Source organism: Danio rerio, chromosome 20 (genome assembly GCF_049306965.1).
Source record: "Danio rerio strain Tuebingen ecotype United States chromosome 20, GRCz12tu, whole genome shotgun sequence".
NCBI lineage: Eukaryota > Metazoa > Chordata > Actinopteri > Cypriniformes > Danionidae > Danio > Danio rerio.
Window position 1 is genome coordinate 28,074,435 of NC_133195.1, and position 27,144 is coordinate 28,101,578.

The 27,144-nt window shown below is 34.8% G+C and overlaps 1 protein-coding gene across 8 annotated transcripts in view; it reads right to left on the reverse strand.

Moving 5' to 3' along the window:
- Nucleotides 1–27,144, reverse strand: part of itsn2a (intersectin 2a) — a 79,749-nt gene that overhangs the window by 42,089 nt on the left and 10,516 nt on the right. For 5 of the 8 annotated variants that reach the window (XM_009300809.5, XM_021468487.3, NM_001144800.1 and 2 more), the window contains 6 exon segments: nt 13,294–13,354; nt 6,992–7,084; nt 5,240–5,303; nt 4,342–4,505; nt 2,255–2,446; nt 1,924–1,984 (listed from right to left, as the gene is read on the reverse strand). In XM_009300809.5, the coding sequence (XP_009299084.1) occupies nt 1,924–1,984; nt 2,255–2,446; nt 4,342–4,505; nt 5,240–5,303; nt 6,992–7,084; nt 13,294–13,300 (581 nt within the window). In that variant the 5' untranslated portion in view covers nt 13,301–13,354. 8 annotated transcript variants of the gene reach the window in all.

A 27,144-nucleotide genomic window follows, 5' to 3' on the forward strand; every position in this document is an offset into this window, starting at 1 on the left:
GTCGGGTTTTGAAGACGTATGCATCAGTAAATGGGGCATCAGAATAGGATGTGTGTTTTGATATAACTCTGTATATAACAGGGGTGTCAAACTCAATTCCTGGAGGGCCGAAGCCCTGCACAGTTTAGTTCCAACACTGCTCCAACACACTTACCTGTAGGTTTCAAACAAGCCTGAAGGACTCAATTAGTTTGATCAGGTGTGTTTAATAAGGGTTGGAACAAAACTGTGCAGAGCTGCAGCCTTTTGGAACTGAGTTTGACACCTGTGGATATATAACCACAGTTCATTATTATTGTTTATTTATTCATTTGTTGGGAATTAGAACTAAATTTAGAAATAGTTTTGAAACAAATGTTTGTGCGAAACAAACAAAATAAATATGTAAGCTAATAGATGTCTTCAGTGGTGCACGTATAACACTGTTTGTCCACAAAAGTAAAGGAATAAAGAAGAGAAAAAATAAAGTAAAGACGCTGAATGGAGGAGGCTTGTTCTTTATCCTCCCGATGCAAAATGGTCTGTTTAACCATTTTCTCGCTAGTTAAGTGTTCAGTTTTTCCTCTTACAAAGTCCACCATGTAAATAGTAAATGTGCCATGGTTCGACACGACTCTTTAAGTGAATGGGAGACGAGACTCTGATTGGTTTATTTCACAGTATGCTCATAACCCATAACTCATTAAGAGAATAAGCACAACCCTGTTACACCATGTGCCGGGGCGCAGAGCGGATCTTTCCGTCCTTAAAATAGCAAAAGTTGATTCGGACATGCGCTTTTTACGCCATGCGCTTTAGACTTTGTGCCTAGATGATTAAAAATAGAGCCCATAGAATGTAACAACTACCGTGATTCCACACTCAGTCACGCTGACAATTTACATACTGTGCATTTAAATAGTTGTTAAATAGCATTTAAAAGTCTCTGTCCATCAATTTGCATCGTTTACCAATATATTTGTGCTTCAAATTCAAAGCATTAATGTTTGTCTAAAGAGAACAAAAACTGGCCCTGCAACCCTATACCTAAACTTACTACTCAGTCTTCTGTTTCCTTCAGATGCTGGCATTCTTTAAGTAAACAAAGCATTGTGTTGCCATCCTATAGAGGCACTAGTGGACCTTCACAGTGACTGTGAAACAATTAACCATTGTTGGCTATAGCATTCAAAACCAGTTTTAGGGTTTATGATCTAAAAAAAAATCAACATAATAAGAAAATCTGGTTAATTCAACCTAAAATTTTGTAGAATTAAATTCATTGACTATCATTTAGAGCAACATTTTAACACTGCATTTTAAATATTTATATTAATAATACATTTTTAATAGCATTTATAACCAGCATATATTTTCTCTAAAATATTTGGATGAACACTTTTCAGTGAATGACAATTCAAAAAGTCAATTGCTGAATAACCTTTTTAATGATTCACTGAAACGAAGGAATTTCATGGAAACTGAATCTTAGGAAAGTTAATGGCTAAATAAAAAATGCAGTAAAATCATTGCAACATAAGCAATATGTTCTGTAGATCACCCAGCCCTGGACACAAATTTGTTTTTAACAGGCACTGAGCAGGTATTAGTGAGTTTATTACAGGCTCCTGTACCACCACAAGGAGGCTGAATGACTCTCGGAGGAAGCCTAACAAGATCCTATTAAGATAGAAGGAGACAGCTGCTCTACTCAGGCACTCTGTCAGCAAACAAAATCTTATTTACTACAAACTTCTAGCACTAGCAAAACAAGCCCAGTGTAGCAGAGTGCCTAAGACTGCAGTTCTAATGTCAGAACTGAAGACGACAGTGAGTTTCACTGTCGTCTTCAGTTCTTATACTTAAACACGTGCATGCAACAGATACTTCACCTTATTCCAGTACAAACATGGACATTGAACTTAAAGTATGCATGGTTCACACCTGCTAGAGCCAAGGTCCAGGAGAGAGTGAGATTTAGTCAAACCACTGGAGACTGGGAATGCTGGAGAGATACATAAACAATGAGAATTACTTAAAGCACATGCAAATTTTGTATTTGTGTGTCACAATATATACGTCTATTGGTACATGCATACTTGTCTATCTGTGCAAAACGCTGTATATGCACAATTAGGAGTCATTTTAAATGTTAAATTTTAATAACATTGTTCCAATAAAATACATACAAGTATAGTACACTAACTTTTCCTACATGTTTTAAAAAATATCATCTGTGTAAAAACAAATGTACATCCATAATTGAGGGAGTAACCTGGTGTTGGTGTGAGGAGAGTTGCATTGCCGTTAGGTAAGGCTGGCACACTGATAGAGTTGGGCATCTGAGGCAGTGGCCCAGATATCAGGGTGGGCACAGGAACTAAAGGGGCCATGACAGGGCATGTGGGGATGGGTGTTAGGATGGGCATCACCGACATGGCGGAGAGATTTGGCATGGAGCCCATACCTGAAATAAAAACAGATTATCTGGAATCATTTCTATTAGGACTGCACAATATATTGTTTCAGCATCAATATTGTACTGTGTTCATTTGCATAAGTCACATCGCAGAATATGCAATGTTGAGTCTGGATTATAATCGATCTTTTCGCAAGTGTTTTTTTAAGCCTGTGACTGTGTGAGGATTTTAAAAGCATTCAGGCTTTAGAAACTGCAGCGTTTGTAACTTTGAATAAATAATAACTATCTGTCGAGTTCTTTTTGCAGCATTATTTTACATTTCATTATTCAATTACTATATTTATTGAAATGATCTATGCTTGTAGATTGTTTATTATGTTTTTATGCAAATACACTCCCCTACAAAATCATCCCAGTCAATCTAAAATTCTTTCCAAATAGTTTTTCAAGGCATCTAGTGTAATTGTATTCATATCGCAAATACAGTATATTTGCAGAATAACAAAATTCACAATGTTGGATTTTTCTAATATCATGCAGCCCTAATTTCAATAAAATCTATTGGTGCCATACCAATTATTAGCTGATTTATTTATTTAATAGTACCAGCTCATGAAAAAAAAATATTCATTTTCCACTGATTATTTAACAAAGGTATTCTGTGGTATTCGGATTAATAAAAAAAAACATTTACTTAATAGTAAATGTAGAAGATCTCATCCTAAATCACATTCATTTGTACATTTTTCCTATTTTGCATTTATGCTTGATTTTGGATTTTAATTAGTTTGTTTTGTTTTAGCTAATATCAACATTTTATTTCATATAGTTCAAGTATTAAATAAAGCTTATGAGGCAGTCAATTTAATAACTTTGTTACAATTAAGCCCAAACAAATATTGTACACTGACTTTTCCTAAACATGTGCACATTTCACTCTAACATTGGCACAAAAGTCAAATGGACTGCATGTATTACAGCATATGAAGCTTTTTCCTGTGCTTTTGAATATGTTTGCCTCTGTTGCCAAGCAACTTTGTGCTAACACAAACATAACTTTCTGAAAGCAAAACCATAACTTTACTTCAGGCATGTCTTTTAAAAGCAATATTTTTACGGCAGTAAAACATTGCTCTCCCACTTGCCAAACAAAGTGAGATAAGAAGCTTTACAGGTGGTCTAGTAACTTATTAAACAATTATAGTAAGTAAACAATTATAGGCTATATTACAAAAAATATTGTATTTTCAGAATAATGACTTGATAAAATATAACAACAGGCGACGCAGTAGGTAGTGCTGTCACCTCACAGCAAGAAGGTCGCTGGGTCGCTGGTTCGAGCCTCGGCTCAGTTGCCGTTTCTGTATGGTGTTTGCATGTTTTCCCTGCGTTCAGAGACATCCACAGTCCCCCACAGTCCAAAGACATCTGGTACAGGTGAACTGGGTAGGCTAAATTGTCCGTAGTGTCTGTGTGAATGAGCGTGGGTGGATATTCCTAGAGATGGGTTGTGGCTGGAAAGGCATCCGTTGCTTAAAAATGTGCTAGATAAGTTGGCGGTTCATTCCATTGTGGCAACCCCAGATTAATAAAGGGACTAAGCCGACAAGAAAATGAATGAATAAATAAAATATATAACAACATTCAAAGATTAGTTATATAATCTTTATATAAGCTTACAATACAACAAAAAATCAATTCGGTAAAGTCATATGTGAATGATCCGAATGACTACAGAATTCTGGTAGCTCTAGTGTTTAAAAAAAATTAATAAACAAAAACAACGATGATTTATTAAGAGTTTTAAAGTCATTCATTGGCATATTTCATATCAAAAATGATAATACATTCTAAATTTGGAATTATTTTACTCACAATCTAATATGAGCTTCAACAAACCAACCACAAAGCAAACAAAGCTCACAAATATCAACTCTTACCGAAGCGTGACGATGACGTCATCACAGGGGTGGGCGTCTGCTTCATGATGATCGGCAGGCTGGACGGAAGTGGCTGACCCTGCAGCTGCAGTTTAATTAGTTTCATTGCAATAGAGAACTCCAATCTGTCCATCTTCCCATCCTTTCCTATGTCCGCCAGAGCCCTGAAAGAAAGGAAGCAGCCATTCTCATCAACCGTGGCTTACAGGGCACTAATTGCTATTACAATCCCAGTGGAGAAGCCCGCTTGGTGTGTGATGACAAAGCAGAATTATAGTGAGTTCAGATCTTTGTTATGTAATCCTGCTTATTTATGAACAAGACGTTTTTTAGACATCAAACAATCTGCATCCTGCATCAGCAAATCTACGTCCTGTTTGTGGATGGGCGACAGTGTTTACACCAGTAGACTAACCGCAGACAGGAAGAGGTTGCTTTTGGGAACCTCCACCCTCCAAAGAGGTATGTGGCTACAAATGCACTTTGTCCCACAACTTACATCTCACAATGCTATTGTGATAAGTGCAGCCCTGTCATCAAAAACATGCACACAAACACAAATCCTACATATATGTGGAGTTTATAATATGCACAAGGTGGTCAGTTTTCTTTTATTTAACATGGCTTTCAAAAATGAAAACAACATATTTCACATTTTGGAAAGAAATAGGAAGGACAAGTCATTTGAAGAAAAGTGGAACTGGATTAAGTGTGTATATTAAGGGTGTGTGTGTGTGTGTGTGTGTGTGTGTGTGTGTGTGTGTGTGTGTGTGTGTGTGTGTGTGTGTGTGTGTGTGTGTGTGTGTGTGTGTGTGTGTGTGTGTGTGTGTGTGTGTGTGTGTGTGTGTGTGTGTGTGTGTGTGTGTGTGTGTGTGTGTGTGTGTGTGTGTGTACTTACCAGATGTCTGCCAGGACCGATGTGGGAAGACCAGATTGGAGGAAGAACTTTCTTGCTTGATCTCCTAGAAAGAAATTAAAAGCAAGTGATGTGCATGTATAATCACAGAATACAGACTAAATGATTTATATTTTCAAAAATGACAACAAAAAATGTGATATTCTGCAATAGAATAAATGTTTTTTTTTCTGTTTTAGTATATTTTAAAATATTCCTGTGGTGGTAAAGCTGACTTTCAGCTCTCACTATTACAGTTTTCAGTGAACGTGATCCTTCACAAATCATTCTGCTAATTTGCTTCTCAATAAATGCTTCTTATTATTATCAGTGATAAAACCAGTCGTGCTAGTTAATATTTTTGTGGAAATCGTTCTGTTTTTATTATAAAATGCAATTTCTCATTATAATTATTTTAAAAAATAACATCATACATGGCTTTAATATTAATTTTGATCATTTCAAGTGACAGTTCACCTAAAAATAAATATTTACTATTTACTTGACTTTTACTACCACTTTTATTTACTTTAAATGGTCTCAAAACTGTGTGACTTTCCTTTTTTTAGTTTGCCACAGAAGGCTGTCAAACCTTTCAACACAAAGAAAGATATTTTTGAAGAATGAAAGAAACTGGTAACCAATGACTCTAACATTTTAAAGGGAGCCTATTTTACCCCTTTTTTAAGATTTAAGATAAGTCTTTTGTCTTCAGAATTTGTCTGTAAAGTTTCAGCTCTAAACACCCATCAGATTATTTATTATAACTTTCAGAATATTGGAATTTTTCTGCTCTGAACACAATGTAGCTGTTTTTGTTGCCTGTGCCTTTAATGCTAGTTCTTCCCGTCCACCGTTCCCACATGCCTGTCAGAGTGTTTCTCAATCTCAGCTGAGCTGGATAAACAGCACAGAGACGGACAAGAAGGAAGCAGATCTTACGTAATGTTTGTGAGAAATACTCCAGTAAGTACTTTCCTAATGATTATATGATGTATGTGTTGTGGAGTTAATTCAAGCCTTTCTGCAACGATGAGTCACACACAAAGTCGTCATAAAGTTCACGCACACACACAGCAGACACACACCCACACGTTTTTGCATGGAAAATGTGACAGGATACACATTAATATCCGCTTCTGTATGGATATCTGTGATGTTAATGTAATGCTAATAAACCTGATTTAACATCCACAAACCAGGATTGAATCATCTTCTTTTATAATTGTACTGACATGCTGCTGTGCCGATAAAGAAAAGACGGTGAAATCGCTGTAATTCATTGCAAACACGCACTGTTTTAAAAAGGGTTCAAAACTCCTTCTTGATCACATTTGATGATGAATGATGATCACAGAAAGCTGAACAGATCCTTTAATCCCAGTTGCCTTGCACACGTACTCTCTTGTCCAAACGATTATACACATTACAATGGCGACATGTTAATACGCGGATGTCAATCAATTCGGTGGGCGGGGAAACCGCACTCCTACGTCACATTGCAGTGATCCTCAAAATGGGAGGGATTTGGATCCTATTTTAACGTCAGGAAATTTAATAAAGAAAAAATAAACTGATTGTCTTTATATCACCCCGATATGACTGTGGACACACTATACACAGTTCTGTCCAACTGCTTACAAAAGATGATTTTCATCATAGGTGCCCTTTCAATAAATAAATAACATCTAAATAGATATATATATATATATATCATTGACCTCAAACCTTCACACTGTATGTGCTCTTTCTTACCCGACAAATATCCCAGGGTGGGAGCCAGCGAGTCAAACTGTTTGTCATGTTTCCCCCTCTCTTCTGGAGTTATAGCCCAAATAGAAAAGCCACCTGTGTTGATGAGAGGGACAGAAAATGAAAAAGATTTTTATTTTGATTATCACGTTCTGTCTTCTCAAATCTCTTTCTGGATCAGCTGTTGTTTTTCCACTTTCAGGGTTTTGAAGTTGCTGCCAGTTCTCTGCGAGATGTTGTCTGTTGCTTTGACGAAAGCTGTTTGACTTGTATAATCCAGGCATTAGAGGTGTTTTACTGGAGGGAGGCGGCATGTTTTACACTTTTAATAGAATGACAGCCCCATTAATAACTCTTCAGTATTTATTGTCAAGCATGGTGTCTTTTAGAGGCAGCAGGCGAAGATCCATCAAAAATGTCAGTGTAAATGACACTTAACATGCTCAAAGTGGGTCAATCTCAACACAGCTTTCGCATCGAGTGCTGAAAGCGAGCCTCTATCAGCTGCTGGCATTTTTTGACACTGCTCTTAATAGGTTCAGACAGTGCTTCATTTAAAATATACAGCTTTATAGCAGATCTGACCACAGCTGCAGGAGGCTATATCAAATTGCCATAGTTTTTCGATAGCAAGATACATTTATTTATTTAGGCTATTAATTATTCATAAAACAATAATATGCCATTGCATATAATACTAAGTATGTCTCTAAAAATGCTAGTTGCAGTCTTTCTTATTTGATGAGAGAATAGGACAAATGTTATTACACACTTTTTTCTTCTCTTCTTTACTGTTTTGTTCACTCTCTCTCTCTCTCTCTCTCTCTCTCTCTCTCTCTCTCTCTCTCTCTCTCTCTCTCTCTCTCTCTCTAGGGGGGTACACATACACTACTTTCAGCTCATGTTTGCTGCATTGTCAGCAGATCTGAGATTCAGAAAAAGGCCATCATGATTAATTAAGCGCAGGTCTATTAAATCATGTGATGTCGTTCTTAACCGAAATTTAGCCCATTCAACTTAAAAAAAGTTTGACTGTTTTAGATAATCAGCCTGCACTTAAGCAAGCTTTTTAATAAAAGAAAATAACACATTAATGACTCAAAGTACTGTAGGTGCACTAAAAATGTCTTTTCTATTTAATAAAGGCTAATCTCTAAAAAAAATACATTGTCATCATATTTGAAATATATGATTCTGTGACCACATTTACAGTACGCATAAGCAGAATACAGTTGTCAGTCAAGCATGTGAGTTATTAATACAGCATGCATTCATACATGTTGTGGTTACTTACAGAAGTGACAACCACATTTTACAAATGAACACACAGCCATAAAATCAGGCTTAAACCAGAGTGCAAATTACAGGGGGTTGGGAGGGTTTCTCAACCCTAATTAATTCCATATCCCCCCTGAAGATAATTACATAAGTTAGCGTAACAGCAGGTGCAAACTTCTAACGTTTTCTGAACAACTTTTTGAAAATGTTTTATACACACTGATGCTAAAAACTAAGAACTGACACATGGCACATGATGTGATCATTGAACTACAAAGACATATGTGGATGCTTGATCTTAAACCAGTTAGCTTATAAGCAGGATATAGGACATATTTATAAGGGATGCTCAGATCCATCGGCTGAAGATTGTTATGGGCTGATAATCACATTTAATAATTCGATCGGTATTCGCCAATCTGGCTGATCTCATGAACTGATTTCAGGTGTTTGTTTAAGAGTTTACAAGCAGAGAAGGACGCACATGTGCTCCCGTATATTATGCATAGCCTATAGCAGCCACAACACTTGAGGAGGTAAATAATGCGTGGCGGCTTGAGCGATCGATATGCTCGTATCACAGCAGCTAAAATATAGAGTGATCATCTCTTTGTTGCAAGTGCAGCCATTGTATTTGAAAATACTTAAATGGCCTTGCATGTATTTAGGCTTTTTTACTTATAACATATGTAAGTTGTTATATGTAAAGCAGGCTGGATTTATTAGATAAAACTTGAAAGTATTTTTTTCATGAATAGTTAATAATATAACTTCTTGTTATACGCTTATTGCAGCAAACAGTAGTTTATAGAGCTATTTCCTTTTTAGTAAATGTTAATGGAATTATTGGTGTGTGTTATAACTGCGTATGCATCATGAGATACGTTTCTTGATTGCGGTATGTTGAATTCTTTCATTATTTGCAATGTTTCCCAATTGTACCAATTTTATATCTGTTATATCATTTCTTGTAAAGCTGCTTCTGGCCATGCACACTAAATGGCTATAAGACACAAGTTTAAGGGATTATATATAGCATACTTAATTTATTCTCTTAGGTAAGGAAAAAGCTGCACTTACAGTTGAAGTAAGAATTATTAGCCCCCTGAATTATTAGATCCCCTCTTTAATTTTCCACAATTTCTGTTTAACAGACAGATGTTTTCAACACATTTCTAAACATAATAGTTTTAATAACTCACTTCTAATAACTGATTTATTTTATCTTTGCCATGATGACAGTAAATAATAAGACACTTCTATACAGCTTAAAGGGAAATTTAAAGGCTTAATTAGGTTAATAGGGTATATGCCGAGCTAGCATTGTTCCCATGCTAATAAACATCCGGTGACCAGTTATTGTGAGTTTTTTTTTACCATTTTATATGGTTTCTTCTACAGCATCGATGTTGTAATGTAATTAAAATACATTCAGTTAAACATACTTTGGCATTCATTCAGTTGCTCAAGCGTAAAACGAGAGAATAAGCCTTTTACTCGCATGCGCCTGTTAGAATCGGCGGGCAAATACAGAAGCTCCATTAAATATACTGGGGTAAAAAAAAAGCTCATATTTTAAAGACATGGCAGGGGAAATGTAATTTATTGCAGTGCTTCTTGTACAATCTGAGATCCACTTTATATCAAATATCACTCAGCCAGTGGAGAGCGCTGATTTTTAAAGAAAACAGATCTTAAACGCGCCGATTTTGCATTGGCATTCAGTTCACTGGAAGTGGTTAACCCAGGTTACTGGCAAATTAAAAGTCCTATTACCATGCTTCGGCATATACCCTATTAGGCTTACTAGGCAGATTACGGTGATTAGGCAAGTTATTGTATAACGATGGTTTATTTTGTAGATTATCGAAAAAATATATAGCTAAAAGGGGCTAATAATTTTGACTATAAAATGGTGTTTAAAAATTTTAAAACTGCTTTTATTCTAGCCGAAATAAATTAATAAGACTTTCTCCAGAAGAAAAAATATTATCAGACATACTGTGAAAACTTCCTTGCTCTGTTGAACATAATTTGGAAAATGTTTAAAATATAAAATAAAATTTAAAAGGGGGGCTAATAATTCTGACATCAACTCTAAGTATCATAATGCATTATAAAGCTTGAAGCATCAAAATTGGTACTCAGTAATGGCTGATCACCATGACAAACAATCTGTACTCGGATTTGGCTATAAAAATCCTGATTGGAGCATCCCTAATATATATATTTGTGGAGGAGCTGATGTTGGGACTATTCTGAGGATTTTTTTAAATAACCTAATTGTATTAACAACAGTTTAGCTTTACTATTTACAGTGTATTTAAGGACAAACGGTTTCATAATCAGGTCTACTTACACTGAAAAGTAACAGAGTATGTTGGTGTGGGAATCAGAGAGTCTGGTCATTTATTTTTGTGTATTTTTGATACCTTCAGGACAAAAGGTGAAACGTCGAGGTGTATTACAAATTTAGGTCCATTCAGCTATTGAAGTGGCACTGCAGGTCTTTGTTTTCAAAAGGTACTGTAGCAAGCTTTTGTGCTTATTCAGCATAAGTGCTTATAAGATACAGTTTTGCCAATTTGTGCATACCAGATGAAAAATGTGATTTATAGAAGCTCAGAAAATTATGTTTGATTCAAACAAACAATAAAGCAAGTTATTTAAGCAAGTTGTTTAAAGCAAACAATATATATTTATTTACTGTGCTTTTCCTGCTTGATAAAACTGTGAAGATGCAACCATTTCCCTAAAGTGCTTAGAGGATTAGCTTCTAAACAAATGAATGAGTACAAGGAGAAAATAAGCATGCAGACACATACACACATACAGAGAGAGCATAGTCCTATAAATATTCTCACACTGCTGAAATTAGCATTTATTTGAGGTGATTTATCTTGTTGGCATCAAATATACACAATTTACTCAGAAGTTAATTATTAGCATTACAAATCCTCAACCTCAGCTTTCCTGTTGCCACCCTCCTGACGTTGCTTTCAACAGACCTGAAAATCTCTCTCTGGATTTTTTAAATTACAAGTTTTAGCATTCATTTTGTCCAGATTTACTTTAAAGCCACATAACAAAACAGAGCAAGATATTAAACAAACTCTACTGCCAGCTATTGGCTGCACTCTTTCTCTCTAGCTCATCATTCGGCTGCGAGATAAATATTTAATCAAACCATTAGTGGGAACTGACTTGAACCACAGCCGAATGCTGTCTCAATCAGCAAATCTGGTAGACATCTTGCTTAGATTTCACTTACAAAGCACTGATGGTAATATCAAGTCTTTAGATACCATAAAACTGATTTACACATTTTTTGATGCTTTTATTCAAAGAATCACTATGTTGACAGTGGTCTTGGCTTTTAGAGGCTATTTTTAAGACAAAACTTATCAAACACCCAAACACAATGCTTTGTGCTGGATTAAATGGGCTTGTTGTTCAGAAAGTGTGTACCTGTGATGGTATTTCAACCTCTGAAGGGTGTAAAAAAATCTGTAAATGTGTCAGAAGCTACAGTATGGTATCAAAGTACTATAGTATTACTGTACCATACCTGACTGCAACTGTACAATGATGAAACCTCAGTAGATGTAAAAATTGTTTTGAAATTGTTACAATTTAACAGAAGTAGCATCTGATCTTTTTATAACATTATTATAAACTTCACTGACAAAACAAGAAAATGATGCTTTAAAGTTGAGATTAGCACAAGTAGCTCCTAATTTATCAAATATAAGATACTGACTGAAAGAAATGGTCACAAACATAACAATGGAAAAAATAATGTATATATCTTATATATAATGTATTTATATTAAAAGATAAATACAAAGTTTCTGAAAGAGTTTTCTTTAAAATTGTTCCTAAAATGTGGTGCAGTATAAAGTCGATGATTGGTGAATAAAAAGAGATCTCATAATGTTTATTTATATACTGAGAATGAGTTTTTCTCTAGTGATTATTGTTATTGTAATTTCTAAATGTGAAGTTAAAATAAAATTTAAATATTCAAAAAAGAAATAGCTTGAAGTTAAACAGTGAACTTTTATAAGTGATTTCACAAAAGCGCTCCACATATATCAAAACTTCATAAGCAAAATCCCTCATGGAAGTTAAGCAAATATTAGCCTGTGCCTATATAAATAGGGAAGCAGTCATTAGCAGCTTTCAGCTGGGTGTGCTTTGTACAAACACTGTGCTGAATCTAAAAAATGTGAACATTCTGATAACTTTCTGTTCACTCATAAAATATTCTACAAGAATACCAGAACCTCTGAAGTTTTCATCATAGTGCAATTCTGCATATGTGCTATACTATAGGGATTCAGCACACAAGCCAAATAAGCAGTGCTTAAATTATTCTCCATTGACTCTTCCTCCTTTTTAAGAGATAGTTCACCCAAAAATAAATGCCCTCATTATTTACTGAGCCTCATGTTGTAGGCATGACTTTTTATTGCAGGACACAAAAGAAGATATTTATTCTAATCTAATGTATACAATGAACGGAGACCAGCTGTCAAGCTGCAAAAATGACAAAACGAACCATAAAAGGATCAAGGAATTAGTCTGCAGCATGGTTTCCATGTTATGCACCACTATTCTACATTATTTTTAACATGTTAATTAAAACTACTACAAAATGACAGCATTTTGTAAGTAATCCCACAGAAATGCTGTAGATTCAAGCTCTTTTTTTGGAGCTGTACAATGCAATAGGTCTTTTTACACAATGTATTTTCTACTATTGTAGTTTTAGTGTGCGCAATTTGAATAGGACAAATGCAGTTAGCATGACTATATAACAGTCACAGCTTTATAAGAGGATATTTACATCAAATCACCTTTCACTATACAAAAAAGGTCAGCATGGACATTCTGCTAAACATCTTCTTTTGTCCTCCACAAAATAAAAAACTTAATGGGTTTTAAAAGCACACACAGGTAAACGGAAATTGATTTAAATAGGATTCATGCCTATGACACACTCAAAAAAAGTGCTGCGTTCTTACCATTCATGACTGCAGGTGGGATGTGAGGGATCCTCTACTCCACTGGCTGGATAAAACTCATCTGTAGAAACAGAAAGAGAAAGTGAGGAGGATTTTTACATGCAGATGAGCAACAGAGGACACACTCAGATGGGAAGAGAACAAGGTGAAGCGAGAGAGAGAGAGAGAGAGACTGCGAACAAGTGACAAGGATTAAACAGGAAAGAAGAGAACAAGTGGAGAATAATGAGATAGCGTTTCTTAAAGGATGGACGAAATACACCTCTTTTCAGTCGCTCTTATATATTTCCTCCATTGTTTCTATCCATTTTCCTCTTACACTCAGTCTTGTTGTTTGCCATAACACACGTGTGCATGCAACAAGCCACATCCCCTGAGCACCATCACGCACTCGCACACAAACAGGATATTGATTGTGCCAGAGTGTTTTGCCTAATGCAAAAGCGATTGTTCGTCTCTGTCTTTGCTCTAAAGCTCTTTCTGGGAAAGCAGCCCTGTGTCTCGCAGCTGAATCCCGAGTCGGTGCTCCATGGGCAGATTGAACACACACAAGCCAAACACAAACTCTAAGCCCATTAAACACTCGTTGGAAATATCTCTAGAAGTTCAGTGAGTCAGCTTCCTAGTTTCTAAAAAAAAATAGATATCGAAATATTGTAGATGTATTGTGTGGTGAATTAGTGGGACAGAACATACAATTATTTTGAATAAACAAATAATGAACTAAAACATTTTAAATGATAAGAGATGCAAGCTGCAAGATTGCACAACATACCAAACAGCTTAGAATTAGTAATCAATTAATAATCAATCTTTAAAGACACAGTACATACAGTGAGTATGCATTGATATTTGCAGTATTTATTATGATTTTAAACTTTGGGGCTTAAAAGATATTATAAATATTGCATCACAGCAAAAGTCTCCAATGCTGCATTTTTTATTTATTGTTATTTTTATTTTTGTTAAATGTAATGTTAACGTTAAGGTAATGGTGATGTCAAATTAAATGTTATACTAGTGAATAAAACCGAATATTAAGCAGCCTTTACTGCAGTCTTCAGGGTCACATGATCATTTAGAAAGCATTTTAATATTCTGATGGGATGCTAAAAAACTTTCCTTCTTTTTCCTCATTTTTATTTAATTTTCATTTCATTATTAATATCAATGTTCAAAACAACTGTGCTAATAATCATTGTGTGTAAACAGTAAAACACTTTTGGGATTTTCTGATCAATTTAAAGATCAAAGAAGCAATTTATTTGAAATATTTTTATAAATAGTATTTGATGCAGAGTCAGCAAAAATCAGTCATAAATGTGATTTCAACATTACCTAAGCTAAACTGTAAACCTGCAGATTCAGAACCCGGATAGACACAGATTCCTAGTTAAACTGTCACCAGTGTGAGAAAGTTTCATGTGTTCAAACAGTAAAATAAACTTGAAGGTATTTTAGTCACAGACTAAAAAAAAATGTTGTGTACAGAACAGAAGGAAGACCACCCATTGTGAAATCTCATTGTCCTAATTAATTGTGATAGTGCCATGTGGATTAGTTTCACGTTCAGAATAGAATCAAATTCACTATTGCTTTAAAAACTGATTACGGCCATTTCTTACAGTGCTTTCAACGTCTTTCTTCTTTATCAGGGGTTGTCAGAGTGGAATTATCTGCCAACTATTCTCACCTTTGTACACTTTTGTAGATAAATATTTAAAGTGCCCCTGTATGCTATTTAAAAAGATATCTTTGAGCTGGAGGGCTTGAAATGGTCTGACATCTACCCAGAGTCTAAAAGCACAAAAGTGAAAATGTGAAGGAAAAAAGTGTCAATTTATGACATGTTGCATCAAATATCTTTGTTCCTCTTGTTCATTTCTGCACTGACAGTAATAAGCAATCACATCCTTTTCTGTTGAGCTAATGAAAACAAGGAGCAACCAGTTGCAGTTGAGAGTGCATCTTCAGTGACTAAATTCTTCATGCATGCAAATTCTATCATCATAAATAACAAAGTGTGCAGACAACGTACTGCAAGTGAGAGATTCATTTTGCAGCTTCAGTAATTATAACAGCCGTGTTTGTGAAAAATTGCATTATTTATTAAATTTATTATTTTTTGTCTGGACAATAAATGCTGATGAAGTCGGAAAAAAATGCAAACTCACTACAGAGTTTGAGAGAGAGAGTAAATGATGTTTGAGGGCATGCAACCAATGTAAATGTGTTACAGATCAATGTAGATCACTTATGGAAGTGAAACTGGAATTGCTGGTGACCCATTTCGGCAATTCAGAATTGATTCTTTTTAGGAAAGAATACTGTAGCTTTATTTATTGTGCAATTTGATCTTTAAAAGATTGCAGACTTTTACAGTCAGAAAGACACTAGCTATGTTTCCATCCACCTATTTTGCAAATGCGCATAAAAAAAACAGTTGATGGAAACGCCATGATGCGCATAAATTTTGAAAATGCGCATAAAAAACTTATGCGCCTAACTGGGTAGGATAAACTTTTTATTCGATAAGAAAAGATGCGCATGAACTGCGATGAAAACACTTTTACCGCACAAACTCCAGCATGCGCATTAAAAAAGGTCATGTGATTTTGTTAAAAGAGATCATGTGATGCTTAAAATGTTTGTGAATGGACAAAACGTCAGGCTGAGCACATTATAAAACATCTGAAATGTTGTTTTGGTCATTATAAAACGCCTTACCGTTTCAATATTAGTGTTATATTATTAATGACCTCCAGAATCAAGAGCGCCTGTGCTCCGCGTCTGACACCTTCAAACACCACTGCGTGCTCACTGCTTGTCAGAATTGTCTTCTGAGGCGCATTCATTTAGAAAAGATAGATGCAGCTTCTCCTACTGCAGCAAATGCAGTTTTTACTGTTGATATTTGCCGCCAGTTAATCAGGAAGTGACGATTTTGTTCGCTTTGACTCGTTGGGTGGAAACGCTGCTTTATGCGCAAAACTGGATTATCGCATAAAACTTGTGCGAATGAAGTTTATTCGCATTTTTGGATGGAAACATAGCTACTGTGGGCCTGTAGAACCTACAGTAACTTACTGGCAGAAGTCTAACAGTAAATTACTGTAAATCAATTACAGCAAAAATACTGTGTTTAAATTTATAGCACTATTTACCTTGTTACATATGTATTTACAGATTTGTGTGTACATATTTACCGTAAAATATACAGTATTTTTTCACAATGCAATGTTAAAATACACTTGCTATGTTTCCATCCAAAGATGCAATTTGAATTTATGCGCATAACTTGAATATTCCATAAAAGACGTGCGGATAAAGCAGCGGTTTCCAAGTAGTCAAAGAGAACAAAATCATCACTTCCTGAATAACTGGCGCCAAATATCAAAGGTAAAAACAGAATTTACTGCGGTAGGAAAAGCTGCGTGAATCTTTTCTTTATTTGCACCTCAGAAAACAGTATGCCGACATGCAGTAAACGCGTGGTGGCATTTGAAGGCATCAGATGTGGACCACATATGCTCTTGACAGTTCTGGAGGTCATTAATAATATAATAACACTAATACGGAAATGGTTAAGGTGTTTTAGAATGACCAAAACATTTTAGATGAGTTGCAATGTGCTCAGCTTGCTGGTTTGTCCATTCACACGTTTTTAGTTTATGCACATCTTTTATTATCAAATCAAAAGTTTATCCTACTTAGTTGCTTTTATGCGCATTTTCAAAATGTATGCGCATCTTAGCATTTCCATCAACCAATTTTTATGCGCTTATCTAAAATACAAAAAAGAGAATGGAAACGTAGCTAGTAACATACTACATAACTGTCCAACAGTAAAGTACAGTTCATCATATTACAGTTAAATACTGTGTAATTTACAAAGCAACTTACAATAAACACTCCATCAAAGGATGTTTTTAAAAAGCATAGAATGAGCCTTTTAGATATCTTTAGTGGGGTTTAAGTGTTTTGAAAACTAGTAGTAATGTATTAGTTACAGAATTCTTTCAGCATCCTCTATTCCCAAATAAAGACATTGCCAAAGCTAAAATACATTTAAGCATTTCAACATCAGCCTGTCTAACAGTTACTTTAGAAATATCACATTCTTGATGCAAGTTCAAAATTCCATAACTTATTATTTGTTAATAAACCGAACTGACTGGAATGTTTTCAGATGGCAGTGATTTCAGCTGGGCAATGGGTGGAGAATCGGTGGTGGAGGTGCAGCTCAGTTATTATCAACTCAGAATTTAGAGACAAACATTACATTTTAGTAGCACCTGCTCCGTTATGTTGGAGTGCATTAGTATACAAATCAGGATCTCTCAGACTGCACATTCCCTGTCAGCAAATTTTCCTGCGGTATTGGGAGTGTTAGAATCTACTTTTTTTAACTACTAATTAGTCTTCTTGCCTGCCAGTGACTCAGTAGCACAAACCTTCTGCTCATTTACTTTTACATTAGAGCAGTCTGATGCATTTAAGGCAGCAAAAGTCATATTATAAATTGGTTGAGATCATGCTCTGCACCAAAAATATTCCCATCTGGTGTTCTGCAGAGCTTTCTGTCCAGTGAAGTACTACTGGTAAAGCTTCTGGGCCTTAATCATAACACATTAGGAACTTGAAACTAATGTAAACCAGGCTAAAAAGATGAAGACAAACAAATCTGAAGTAAAACAATTGATGAAGTTTACATTTCTTGAGTAAATTATTACAGGATGCTCATTTTGGAGTCTTTAATACACTGCTAGCATACTGCTAATGTTTTAACAAATTGGTACTTTGGTACATTCGTACTTTGGAAAAATATTTCTAAAATACATGTTAACAAGTTACTAGCATGATTTAACATATACAAATGTTTCCAGCATGTGAACTAGTTGCTAGCATGATTTAAATCTATGAATTGCTTAGCAAAGTATTAAAACACTGCTAAAAGTACTGTAAAAAGACATTTTATTATATTAGAAAGTAAACTTGAAATCTTCATTCCTGTTTGTAAGCATGTTTATACTGCTGCTAACGCATTTCTCAACTAGAATATTTTATTAGCATGTTAATAAAGTTCTAACAGGTTTAAACATTGCTAAAATAACAGCATATTGCTAATATGTTTATCTGTTAGCCAGGGGCTAGCATTGTTTATTTCATGCTAGCAGGATTTTACACACATTGTTAGAGGCACAAAAGTCATTTAAAGACAAATTATTGGATTAAAAACCTCCTTAGGTCTAGCTTTGAAATTCTTATTTCAGTCTTAAATATAATCTTGACATTATTGACATAATTGGTTAGACATTGTCAAAGTGTGTTTTCCATCAAGTGCATCACAATTTCAGTTATTTTTCTTTCATTTATCATTGACAAAAACAAGACTTTCACACTGCATAATGTCTTTAATGTTACTTGTCTGCTTAGCACAACAATCTTAATCTACATCGCCTCAAACAGCTTTGCCAGTCCACATTTACAAAACAGCACTGCATAATTGCATTTCACTGTGTTGTGCTGGCTCCCAAGAGAGTTGGATCTCTTTAATAGCATCGACTGCTGGATTATCAAAGCTTTTATGCGAAAATCACATTTTAGATAGCTCATGATTTCCAACTGTTACAATAGTATCATACAGTGCCTTTATTACCTCTTTACCAGCAAACTGCAACAACAGAAACCTACTAAAGTGTAAACTAACCGAAACATCACAACTCACAAGATGGTGTCTGATCTAGCAAGTCTACTCCTTTCTCTAAAGTGTCACTCTCTTATTAGCTTAATAAGTTATGACCTGAGTTATGTTCTTGCTTGAGGTTTTTTCCCAATCCTTTGCCACTCTCATCTCCGAGTACTTTGTGTCTAAACTGTCCTATCTAGATTATAATGTGAGCGAAAGAGAGAGCTATCATCGGTTTTGCATTAAGGACTACTGTGTGCTTCAGGAAATACTATATGATTCATGAACAGCACAGTATCACTTATATCTGCAGACTACAGAGGTTAACAGTATCATTACAGAGTATCTGCAGGGACCAGAAGGCCTCTGTTCATTCAGTTTATGTGAAATCAAATGTTTATTTTTAACTATAACTGCTTCCCTCAAATGTAATTTGGTAAAATCACTTATTATTGAAAGAAATATTTATATTGTGTTATGGGTCAGTTTGAGTTACAGATTACTGTGTAAATTTACAATTATTTGCAATAATTAGTGATTTTGCAGGCTCTTTTATTCCTATGAAATGTAAGATGCAGTCTTTACAACTGCAATGTGTTATAAATACATTACGTTAATTTACATTTATAAATTCACTGCAAAACGCAATTAGTAAATAAGCTTAAAAAGGTGAGTAGACCTCTTGTAACTTGGAATTGTTTATTCATTCATTCATTCATTCATTCATTCATTCATTCATTTTCCTTCGGCTTAGTCTCCATTTCAGAGGTTGCCAACTATTCCAAACACCCATTCACACTTATTCACACACACATTTATGTACTAAGAACAATTTAGTTTATTCAATTCACCTATAGGGCACCTCTTTGGACTGTGGGGGAAACTGATGCAACTGGAGGAAACCAGCGCAAACACAGGGAGAACATGCAAACTACACACAGAAATGCCAACTGCCAAGACACACCAGCGACCTTCTTGCTGTGAGATGACAGTGCTAACTACTGAGCAACCGTGCCGTCCCCTTGAACTGTTTAGTTTACTTAAATGTCATGATTATTCACAGTTCATTTATTTAATACTGTCAAGGCAATGGGTTTACCTACTTTTTTGGGTAAAGTCACTTAATCGCCTTTTTACAGTGTATATAAAATATTTATCTAAACATTAAATGTATGTTCTTACAATACTGTTATATAGAGATTTGTTTTTAAAGTTTACAAAATTATTATTTTTAATGATGATCACAAAAATATACTAATACTGTGTTAAAATAATGTTAATTGGTTTATTTTTGTTGTTCTGTTATATCCTATTTTAGACATATATAATGTGATTATTGATTGTGCTGAATCCAATCAGTGTAAGTACGACCTGCAAAATAAAAACACCGCTAATACTTTTAACATAATCTTAGCATTAAACTACTTTTATAATGATCAATAATAAACAATGAGGGGCGGATTCCTCCAGACCATAGAAATGCTTCAAAACCCACTGAGATATAAAGCTTCTTTGTAGTATTCAACCTAATAAGTGCTGACACTCTTGAGATTGGTTTTTCCACGCAGAAGAACGAAGAAACGTAGATAATGAAAGTGAAGATGTGACCCAGGGTTCTCGTCCTCTACTAATCTATTGTGTGCAAATAAAGAGTCCATTACAGATCGATACATGGAGGCTAATAGACTGATGGATTGATTAAAGAGCTGAAAGCTGAGGCAGACAGGATCTGCTTTTGGGACTGGGACTTACTTTCTCTCTCTCTCTCACACACACACACAACCACACACACACACACACTGAAACTCCAAACCTCTTCAGGCTGCTGTGATTGCTTTTTTTCATATAAGAATTCTCTTCAGCCTTTTACTTTCTCTCACTTTACCTTTCAACTTTTTTGTTTTATATTTTGTCCAAAAAACAAGACTATACCTGCTTTAAATTATAAAAGTAATATTGATGATGATGATGATTATTATTATTATTATCATCATCATCATTAGGGCTGCACAACATATCATCTCAGCATCAATATTGCAATGTGTGCATCTGCAATAGTCATATCGCAAGATATACAATGTTGAGTCTTAAGAGATTATTATTGACCGGGATTTACAGAATTGTATTTAATCATTGTATTTATATGAAATCCATATGATTTATGCAAGGAAAATTCTGTCTTGTTTCTACTCCAAATATCTACATTTTAAAGCGAGATTTCAAACAAGATTATTTCACTTACCCCATTGGCAGATAATTTCCTTATAACAAACATGAAAACATTTCATTTTCTTTTGACGGTGAAAACTAAACAATATTTTCATTTAGCCTTTACTTAGACCACAAAACATTTTTTGCATTGTGATTATTAAATTTCTGTACCTGAATACTGTTAGACTCCCAAGAAAACCATCAAATACAGCTATTCAAACCATCTTCTGAAAATGTATTCATATCGCAATTTTTATAGCAAAAAAATAAAATATCGCAAAATCAGATTTTTTCAATATCGTACAGCCCTTATTATTATTATTATTAATTATTAATTAATAATTATTAATTATTATTATTATTATTGTTATTGTTGTTGTTGTTGTTGTTAATAAAAATAATAATAATAATAATAATTGTATTGTTATTTATTTATTTATTTATTTTATTATTACTATTATTATTATTAAAACTATTTGGAAATGATGTTTCTAAGTCTCAAACATTCATACAGAAATGTTTAAAATTGTGGTTTTCACAATAAAATAATCATTAAACCATTATGGTAACCATTTTGATTGGCCAAAGTACATTGCATTGAACAGTTCTGAAAATAATAATTTTTTCTTAAAAATCTAATGAAACATTTCCGCTGCAAAGAAACTTTGTGAAATTATTATTTGAGGTTGAAACCATCAATACTAATATGATCTTTTATTTTTAGAACTTTTTTAGATCAAGTGGAGTGAAGATGAAAGGAATGTGAAGAACACCTAAAAAATGTAGGCCTCCACACAATTCATTCATGTTCTATTTACCTTTATTTGTATAGCGCTTTTACAATGTAGATTGTGTCAAAGCAGCTTCACATAAAAGATCATAGTAAATTGAAACAGTGTCAGTTCAATTTTCAGAGTTTAAGTTCAGCTCAGTTCAGTGAGGTTTAATAATCACTACACAGAATCCAAACACGGAAGAGCAAATCCATCAGTGCCTAGCTCTACAGATCCCGAACCATGCAAGCCAGTGGCGACAGCGGCGAGCAAAAAAAATAAATAAAAAAATTCACCAATTGGTGAAAGTGAAAGAAAAAAAACCTTGAGAGAAACCAGACTCAGTTGGGCACGATCATTTCCATTTCTCCGCTGGCCAAACGTCTTGTGCAGAGCTGCAGTCTCAGCAGCGGAGGCTGGAAACTGAACCTGAAGCAAATCTATTGATGTGTAGCTCTAAAGATCCCAAACCATGCAAGCCAGTGGCGACAGCGATGCGGAAAAAAAACTTCACCAATTGGCGAAAGTGAAGAAAGAAAAAAAAACTCGAGAGAAACCAGACTCAGTTGGGCACGACCATTTCCATTTTTTTTTTTCGCTGGCCAAACGTCTTGTCTTCTTCTCACAACACAAATCAATTAAGTTAACTATTATCAATAAGGTGGAAAGAAAATCTCAAGAACTGTGTCAATACAGCTCATTTTAATGAAATCTTTTTTGAGTGTGGATCAGGAAAATAAAGACCCATGAAGAAAATGCCCAGATATGAGAAATACAATCACAGCTACAGTATACTCAACACTTGCCTCTATATTTTCCCTATTCACTTTAACCCAATTGCTTCATTCACACCCTAAATATAACCGAGATTTTCTTCTGGTGATCAATACAAGGGATAAAATTAATATTTGCTCCAGTTTCTGTGCTGCCTGAGATAAAACCTTAAAGTCAGTAAAAATAACTTTAATTTACCTCATTCAAATTAAAATAAGAAATTGATCATTAATTACATTTAAAACACACTGTGTCTTAGTGAGAGTATAAGGGTATATGTTTAAACTTATTCATTCATTCATTCATTTTGAATTTCCCTTAATTATTATCAGTGATCACCACAGCAGAATGAACCGCCAGCTATTCCGCCATATGTTTCACGCAGCAGATGCCATTCCAGCAGCAACCCAGTACAGGGTAACACCCATACACTTCTGTATTCTCACACACACTCAGAACATGCAAACTCCTTGCAAGGGCTGCACAATATATCATTTCAGTATTGATATCGCAATGTGCGAAGCTCTAATAGTCACATTGCGGGATCTGCAATGTGAAGTTGTGTTTATAAATAAACCAGGAAAAAGTTTAATCTAATAGTGTGAAAGATTTTTATTTGGAAGGTTTTTAAAGTCTATGACATTCATTCATTCATTAATTTTCTTTTCAGCTTAGTCCCTTTATTAATCCGGGGTCGCCACAGCGGAATGAACCAACCACTTATCCAGCAAGTTCTGTTTATTTCATTATTGTCTTTGTTCTGTTCTTTTCATCTGTGCTTCAATTCGTTACATTAAATAATATATCTAAGATCATTTTTTATAGTTTATACAAAATCATCCCAATCAATGTAAAATTATGAATTCTTTCCAAATAAAGTCATCTTGTGAAATTGTCTGCACATCGCAATATATATTGCAGAAAAACTAAATATTGCAGAATCAGTTTTTTCCAATATCCTGCAGCCCTACTCCACACAGAAATGCCAACTTGCCCAACTCAGGATTCGTTCATTTATTCATTAATTTTCTTTTCGGCTTAGTCCCTTTATTATTCCGGGGTTGCCACAGCGGAATAACCGCCAACTTATCCAGCATATATTTTTTTACACAGCTGATGCCCTTCCAGCCACAACCCATCTCTGGGAAACATCCACACACACTCATTCACACTCAAACACTATGGACAATTTAGCCAACCCAATTCACCTGTACTGCATGTCTTTGGACTGTGGGGGAAACCGGAGCACCCGGAGGAAACCCACGCGAACTCAGGGAGAAAATGCAAACTGCACACAAAAACACCAACTTATCCAGCCGAGGTTCGAACCAGCAACCTTCTAGCTGTGAGGCGACAGCACTACCAACTGTGCCACTGCGTCACCCAACTCACGATCTCAAATATATAATTAAATCTTGGAAACCTGTTCTTAAACATTAGGCTTTTCAGTCCTCTAAAACACTGTCAAGTAATTGTAAATAAAACACAAACATTGTATGTGTTTTGGGTGTTAATGTTGAAAACTGCCCCTAAGAGATTATACATTCAAATTTAAACATTTTGTTGAACATGTACAAAAAACACCCACAGACAAAAAACTCTAAACGTCAAAGAAGCAAAAAACATTTGATTCTCACAGATGCAGAATTATTAGCTCATCTGTATGAACATAACACCTGACATTTGTATCTCATTACAAGTTGAACAGGGGGAATATTCTCATTCATTTCTAAATCAGCTTTATTTAATCCACCACATCCACCACATAAAGCCAAACAGACAATCAAAAATCATCCATTCAGACACACTGACAATGAGAAGTAAGAGTGTTTATGGGAATCGGGAAGGAAGTTATTTCTGCTGTTTATTTGAGACAATCTGCACTGAGGATTTCTAGAATAACTCAAGCTCAGGGGATGAGCGATTTAGAGCTGTTATGGACCCAAGATGAATTGCTTATTAAAAACTACTCTCTAAATTCCATTTTCAGTTTCAGTGTTCTCATATAGACAAACTAGGATTGAATATTAAATAGAGTCTCTCTGTTTAATGCATATGAAATGAGGTGAGAAAGAAGAAGAAAGTGGAAGAGATGACTTTACAACGGTGATCTTATACCCTGAAGATTTGAGTTCATTATAGTAATGTAAAATACCTTAAAGTTCTGGATATTTACATTGCGGCTAAATACAGTGTTGCTTTTGTTATGATCATCTCATTTCATTAAATCTAATGTTTGATCATACTGCCTTTGCTTTTGCCTTATAGCAATCTTATGTAAAGAAATATAATGCTGTGTATATGTGTTTATTTTAGTTTTCCTTCCACGTGTTGAGAATTAACAATGTGCCAAAACACATAAACAAATGTTTTTTGTCCAGTGTAATTATGATATTTTATAATTGTCTATGTCAAATAAACAATAAATAAATATTCATTAAGTGATCATCACAGTCTATAACCAAACTCACATTTAAACAATCAGATCCAATCAAATGTCAAAACAAATGTTTTTTTTCCCTCTCTGTTGACAGCGCAGCTTGCTAAAAATGGCTAGACTCGTCTCACTAAATGGTTTAAAAATGGTCAAAACCAACCAAATATTGCAATCCTAGCATTTTTAGGGGTGACTTCTGAATTCTGTACACTCTGAATGATTCATTCAGAGTGAATCCTCACAGTCATTTGTGTAATTCTCTCACCGACTGGAATGAACGTCTCTGTGGGTCTGGCATTTTTGTGCAATAAATTTAAGCTGGGCAGAAGCAACATTTCTATTTACACTCACACAAATATGTTTCCCTCAGGCTCTGAGAAAACATTACATAGGATTCAGACCGCACACATAAACAAACTCATCACTATTCTGAAATGATAACAGGATGGTGTTTCTGTAGATAGTATAGACATAGACAGCCAGATATATGTGTTTTATTCTTTGTTGATATTAAACGAGCAAAGAATACAATATCACCTTTCCTTCCTGTAAAGCATGGGTGCAAATGTAATACTGATTCTGTTAAAAAAACTTCAGTAAATAATAAATTAATATGGGTGTGAATCAACAGTATTCCCATGCGATATTATCACAATATTACAATCAGCGTTCAGTGGAAAGTTACTTTCGAAAATATTGCATTACAACAATGAGTTACTCCCCCAACTAGTTGCGTCAGTTAGTTAATTTTTATGTTAGTATTGCAATTTGTTTAAAAAGTTTAAAGCAACGTTTGATGCTTTTGTACTTATTATATAGTTAAATCACTGTCCATTCAGATATTCATTCATTCATTCATTCATTCATTTTCTTGTCGGCTTAGTCCCTTTATTAATCCGGGGTCGCCACAGCTGAATGAACCGCCAACTTATCCATCATATTTTTACGCAGCAGTTGACCCTTCTAGCCGCAACCCTTCTCTAGGAAACATCTACACACACACTCATACACTACAGACAATTTAGCTTACCCAATTCACCTGTACTGCATGTCTTTGGACTGTGGGGGAAACCGGAGCACCCGGAGGAAACCTACGCAAACACAGGGAGAACATGCAAACTCCACACAGAAACATCAACTGATCCAGCCAAGGTTCGAAGGCAACAGCACTACCTACTGCGCCACTGCATCGCCCATTCAGATAATGATCTTTTCCTTTTCTTCCATGTGTTCAAAACAATGAAAATATTTCCATCACAGAAATGTAAGGCTCTACCTATTACTTATGTACCTCTACTTTCCTTTACTTTACTTTACTTTACTTTACGTCTTTGTTTCTGTCTGCTCCTGCATTCTCTCACAGAATATGTGATTTAACATTAAAAAACAAATTTAACTCCAGCTATTTGTTTTTTTTAAAGTGAATTAACTAACCTAAAAAGCAACTTGCATTGCATTACATTTCTTTTAAAGTAACTCAAATATTATTACTTAATTTTTAAAAGTAATAGGTTACTTAAAAAAAAAATACGTAACTTGCATTACACCAACATCATGTTTTTGTGATTTATAAATGGCTTTGTCAAGCAGACAAACTGCCCAACACTTTAATCTACCCCGTTGGTCACACTTTACAATAAGGTTCATTAGTTAATGTTAATTAATGCATTTACTAACATGAACAAACATTGAGCAATACATTTACTACAGTATTTATTCATGTTAATAAATGTTAGGTAATGAAAATACAGCTGTTCATTGTTAGTTCATGTAAACTCATGGTGCATTAACTAATGTTAACAAGCATGGACTTGGATGTCAATAATGCATTAGTAAATGTTCAATTATGATTAATAAATGCTGTACATGTGTTGTTCATGATTATTTCATGTTAGTAAATGCATTAACTAATGAACCTTATTGTAAAGTGTAACCAAACCATTGAATTTTACATGCACTTTCCGTGA